The following is a 5212-nucleotide window of genomic DNA, read 5'->3' as shown; positions in this document are numbered from 1 at the left end:
TGGCATGGCATAGCCCAGCATGGACTGGCACAGCTTGGCCTGGTGTGGCTTAGCCCAGCGTGGTCAACATGGCTCAGCACAGCATGGCTTGGCCTGGTATGACCAGCTCAGCTCAGCCCAGTTCGGCATGGCCTGGCCCAGCCCCACGTAGGGGAAGCCTCAGCCCCACCACTGGGAAGAAACTCTGCCCTGCCATCCTTCTGGTGCCAGGGCTGAACATGGTGATCCCAACAGGCATCACCAACCGTGGGGCTCCTTCTCCTCCCCTCGTGCCTGGTCGCGGCTGGAGAGGCTGTGCCCATACTGCCTCACTGCAGGAGCTGGCATCCAGCTGCTCCCCCAGGCTTCACAGAGCACCTGCTTTCCAACGCACCCCGCCTCACCCCAGGGGGGGCAAATCCTTGCTAAGCAGGGAGCAGGTTGCACCTGGTGTCAAGAGCTGTGTCCCTTGCCTAAGGGAAGGGCAACCAGGACTTTCAAAACCAGCTGTAGCATGGTCCTACTGCCGCATCCACAAGGGAACGCTCCGGCCCTGGCCAGGACCCACCAGGGCTGCCCTGACCTCATCCCCACCTGGGAGAGCCTGCCACAGGCATCTTGTTCTGCCCACCTTGGCATGGGAGAAGGCTTTGGGGTGCCCTGCTCTGGGTTGCCGCAGCGGCCGCTCCATCTTACGCTCAGCCAGAAGGCGGCTGCGTCACTGCCCGCAGCCTGGAAGCATGCTGCAGGCAGCAGTGTTCTTTCAGACAAGGAGCAAGCAGACCTTCAATGCCAGGGCTTGTGCCTGAACGGCTCTGCTAGCTTTGTCTCTGGTCTTGACCACCACTGACCACCCTGCCCACTCAGATCCACCCAGGACAGTGCCCGTCCTTGTTATGACACCGTTCTGTTCATCTCTTTCCTCATTACCCCTTGGTGGCCTTTAAAGCTGCTTTCACAGCTGACTCTCCTGGGGTAGGAGATGGCTCCTGTGTAATCCTGTCACGCAGGCTGTCCCGTGTCCTGCCCCTTGTGCTTGGGAGCAGTTTCCATCAAACACCTGCACAAATACCTGCGCAATTTCCTTGTTCCCTTCCCTCAAGCTTCCCTTTGCAGCAATGCCTGCAGGGACTTGGCAGCGGGCACCATTCTTCTTTCGGTCTTTGGTTCTCTTTGTCTGTGCCCAGGCGTTGCCTCTTCCTGGTCCTTTGGCTGCAGGCTGCTGGGGGAAGGAGAGCTTTTTGTCCCCTGCTGACGCTGCGCCGCTGGCACATGAAACCACAGAGCCTGAACGCAGAGAGATGGGAACGGAGCTGGGAGCCTGGGGTCACTCGTCCGGCTCTCAGAGGCCTGCCCCACACCTCGCCTCTCCTTTGTGCCATCCTCTGAGCAATGGCCACTGTACACAAATTAATGAGTATGCAGCAGCTGCCTGGGAACTACCCCAGCTCCAGCCCGCAGCAGGGAGCAGTCCTGGGGGCTGGCTGCTTGCTGCCTCTCCCTGTGCTTAGGGGAAGGCTCAGCTACAAGCAGCATCACACAGCAGCCAAGCTGTGCTCCAGGGGTCTAGCACCCCTCACCCTTTCCCAAAGGCTTTAGCTGTCCACCCACACTAGGCTAGGAGAGAGGTTCCTGGATGGAGACAGCAGGAGTGGCCACATAAATTGCTATTAGGACCGTAGGGTTGGGCTGACATCTGCCACCGAGGCTACCAGCAAACCTCCCCTCCCACACCATTCCCAGAGCATCTTCCCCTATCCCAGCCTCAGTGCACACAGCTCCCCCATCCACCTGCTTTTAGCAGCAAACCCTTCGATGCCTCTGCAAGCTGGAAGGAGAGCCCACTCGGGCTGGGAGAGCCCGTGAGCCACAGCTGGGTTCCTGGTGGCAGGGCAGGGCTTGTGCTCGCACAGGGGGAGCACACAACCCCCAACTCCTCCTTTGGCACTGCGCATGCTCCTGCATCCCTGCTGCAGCTGGGGTCCTCTCCTCCCAGGTCCCAGCCCCCAACCCGCTCCACAAAGAAAAGATCGCAAGAACAATAGCTCCTTTTTTTCCTTTTTTCTTTTGTACACAAATATATACAGGGTATTATACACATCTCTACACAGACAGTGCCACTCAGAACACACAGCTCTCCGTGGGCAGAGCCCTGACAGCCGCAGAAGCAGCCCCGGGCCACGGCCGTACCTACAGAGACTGGAGCATCCCAGCCCGCCTGCTGGACCAGGGGCAAGGGTGGTAGGTAGGTGCAAGAATAGGAAAGCAGGATCAACATCCTCCCTGCCCCAGCCTGGGAGCAGACGGGGAGCTCTCAGCTCACATGCTCATTTCATTTCTGGAGGGGATGGGTGACACTCACCATGCCCCTCCCCACCCGCATGTGCTCCAGCCCCAGCAGAGCCCTGGGAGCCGTGGTGGCCCGCCCTCCCCATGCATCAAAGACCCACATCTCTTCCCCTCCATCCCCCCTTTCCTCCGGGCCTGGGATTCCTATAGAGAGGTGTACAGGAAAGTCAGCTATGTCCTCCCCAGAGCAGCCCCCTGCCTGCTCTGTATGTCCGGCTCCCCTCCTCTAATGGGGGTGAGGGGGAGAAAAGCCATGGGATGTGACCACCCTTCTCCCAGCGAGGAGCTGGGCAGGGCTGACGCTTCACCTGGTCAGGTCTATTAAAGTGCTTGGAACTCCAGGGCCAGCACGGGTAATTGAAAAGGTAAATGACGGTCCCCTTCCACCCGGCCCCGTCAGACCCTGGAGGGCACGGCCCCAGCGAGCCAGTGCAGCACCCACAGATAACAGGCAAAGAGAGGGTGGTAATGTCCGCAATAAGCACCAAACAGGATGGTGGCAGGGGGTTGGGGGAAATAAATATAGCTCAATAGCAGGGAGATTTATTATTTTCCTTTACATTTTACACAAGGGGAGGGGGGAAGCAATTGAGGGCAGCTGATCCTGACCAGAAACCTCCTCCCAAGGAGCCATTAAACAGGGTCAAACCTTCCTGCAGGTGCCAGGGGCTCCAGTCCACCTCTCCCATCCATCCTGTCCCCTGCCTGCCTCTGGGACACAGCTATCACCAGGGAGGGGGCAAGGGCAGAGGTAGGGGAGGAACAGCCCCTCTCTTTCAGGCTGGGTGATGCCAGGGGAGCCTATACCCAGTCAGGGCAGGTGAAGAAAGCCAACACAGCCCCACAAGGCTTTTGTGCTCCTGAAGATGGTGGTTTTGCTTGGAGAGGGCTCCCAGGGGCTGCTCTCCCAGGGCTTCCTTCCTCTCCGACCACCTCAGCTGGGGAAGACCCTGCAGCAGCTCAGGGAAGGCAGCCCATGGGGCCCCGTCACAACCAGGCAGCGCTGACCCCGCAGGGTGCCAAGGGCCTGCAGCCCAGGACCCTTTCTCCCCTCTCCCTAGCACCCAGGAGACCCCCAGCACAGCCCCCGTCGCCCCTGGGCCTAACCCTGCTGTGCAGTCATAGGGCAGCAAAGGGGGCTGTGGTACCACGAGGGAGTCAGATTGATTTGTTCGAAAGGGGAGTAAAATGTGCAAAAATAAAAAGCCACTTAAAATGATGCTGCAATCCCCTACTTGTGCCCCTGGGGGAGGAGAGGACAGGACCTGGGGGAGAGGCTGCCTGCGCCTCCTCCTGCCCGCGAGAAATGCCCTCAGCACCCCTCACCCTGCAAGGGGCTGCCCAGCTCATGCCAACCCTGTGCCTCTTCCCCGGGGTAATGCCACCCCTGACCACAAGGCCAGGCTGTCACCTTCCCCGTGGGGGAGGAGGTCTCTGTCACTACCCCCCATGCCTGGCCCAGCTCCTGGCATGTCACACCAAGGGGATGCTGCAAGGGGTTGAGAAAGGGCACGGGTGGGCATGGGGAGGTGCAACAAAAGCCACCCCCCTCCCTAGGGGGGGACTTCCAATACACTAACTAAAGCTTTTTGTTTGTCACCTTCCTGTAAATCCAATAAATTATTAGTGTTTCTCGCCAGGAGGATGGGGGACAGAGGGGCCTGCTGAGGAGCCCCCAAAGGTTGCCCTTGTGTCCCTCCCCACAAAGCACCCAGTCTTCCTCCTCCCTGCGGGTCCAGAGCAGCACCGCAGGGGTCACAGTGTCCCTCCTCCCTAGCCCCTGGGCTTTTGGGGTCCAGGGATGCCTCAAAGAAGGTAGCTAGTAAAGAGCATGCCCGCCGAGCTGCCAGGCTGGCGCAGGGGTGGAGGGGCAGGGAAATGGAGAGCTTGTGGCAGGGCCCCTGCCCTCTGGGGGTGGGTGGGCGAGGGCAGTGGCCAGCACCCTCAGTGCCTCTCCCTAGGTCTCCGTGCGCAGTGCCTGCCCCGCTCCGGGGCCTCCTTCCCCTCCCTCCCTCCGAGGTCCCTACTGGTGGATCTCGTTCTCTATCAGGCTGTCCTCACACGACTGGAAATCCGTGTCATTCATGCCATCCGCGTTGATGAGCTCCTCATCCTGCGACCCCTGCTCCTCTGATTCCGTCGCTTCGCCCTCCGGCGAGGAGTCCTGCAGCACTTGGGCAATGTACTTCTGCCGGGCCACACACCGGGTGGGCGAGGGGTGGGGGGAGAGCAGAAACACACGTGAGCCTGGGGGGCTTCTTGTGGAAGCAGAGCACAACACGCAAAGCGCCTTGCAAAAGGCTGAGCGTGGGGATACGCTGGGAGGGAGAGGAAGGGTCCAGACTCCATGGGATGTACCAGGAGAGGGGGTAAAAGCGGGGCTGGCTTGGCCCTGCAACAGTGGATGTGCCAAACCCCAGCATCCCAGGACGGGAAGCACCCCCAGGAGCCAGAGCTAGCAGAACACGGGGCTTCTCAGCTCTTTGGAGCCCACATGGATTGGAAGACTGTGCTCCCTTTTTTGCCAGTGGACGTGTCCCTCTGAGGCTGTGCCTGCCTCCTATGGGGAATCTCCTTTTGGAGAGATGCCGCTGCCCTTAAGTACATGGAGACTAGGAAGGAGCCTGGATTACAGGTGCGCACCCCAGGCCTGCTCTCCCAAGGAAGCAGGAGGCTCTGCTTTACCCTGTCTCTGCATGTACTCCCTGAACAGCTCTGCACAGACCCCAACTAGAAAAATCTCATGGTGGAAGGAAGCAGCTGGAATGAACCAGTGAGCCAAGGAGAAGTTCAGAAAACTGACTCTGGGATCTCAGAGAGTTAGGCAGGGGAGGGGAGAGACCCCAAAGCACTTTCATGGCCTTCAAGGCAATGCCCACGGAGA

General features: G+C 59.9%; 1 protein-coding gene across 1 annotated transcript in view; it reads right to left on the bottom strand.

Moving 5' to 3' along the window:
• Window positions 1–4351: 4351 nt before the first annotated feature.
• TMEM63B (transmembrane protein 63B) overlaps window positions 4352–5212 on the bottom strand; it is a 17020-nt gene continuing 16159 nt past the window's right edge. Inside the window, exon 23 of the mRNA XM_009574207.1 lies at window positions 4352–4516. Coding sequence (XP_009572502.1) covers window positions 4352–4516 — 165 coding nt within the window. The remainder of the gene's footprint in view (window positions 4517–5212) is intronic.

The sequence above is a fragment of the Fulmarus glacialis genome, unplaced genomic scaffold (genome assembly GCF_000690835.1).
Source record: "Fulmarus glacialis isolate BGI_N327 unplaced genomic scaffold, ASM69083v1 scaffold8433, whole genome shotgun sequence".
Taxonomy (NCBI): Eukaryota; Metazoa; Chordata; class Aves; order Procellariiformes; family Procellariidae; genus Fulmarus; species Fulmarus glacialis.
The sequence above is the reverse complement of the archived record's forward strand: the minus strand, read 5'-3'. Positions and strand labels throughout refer to the sequence as shown.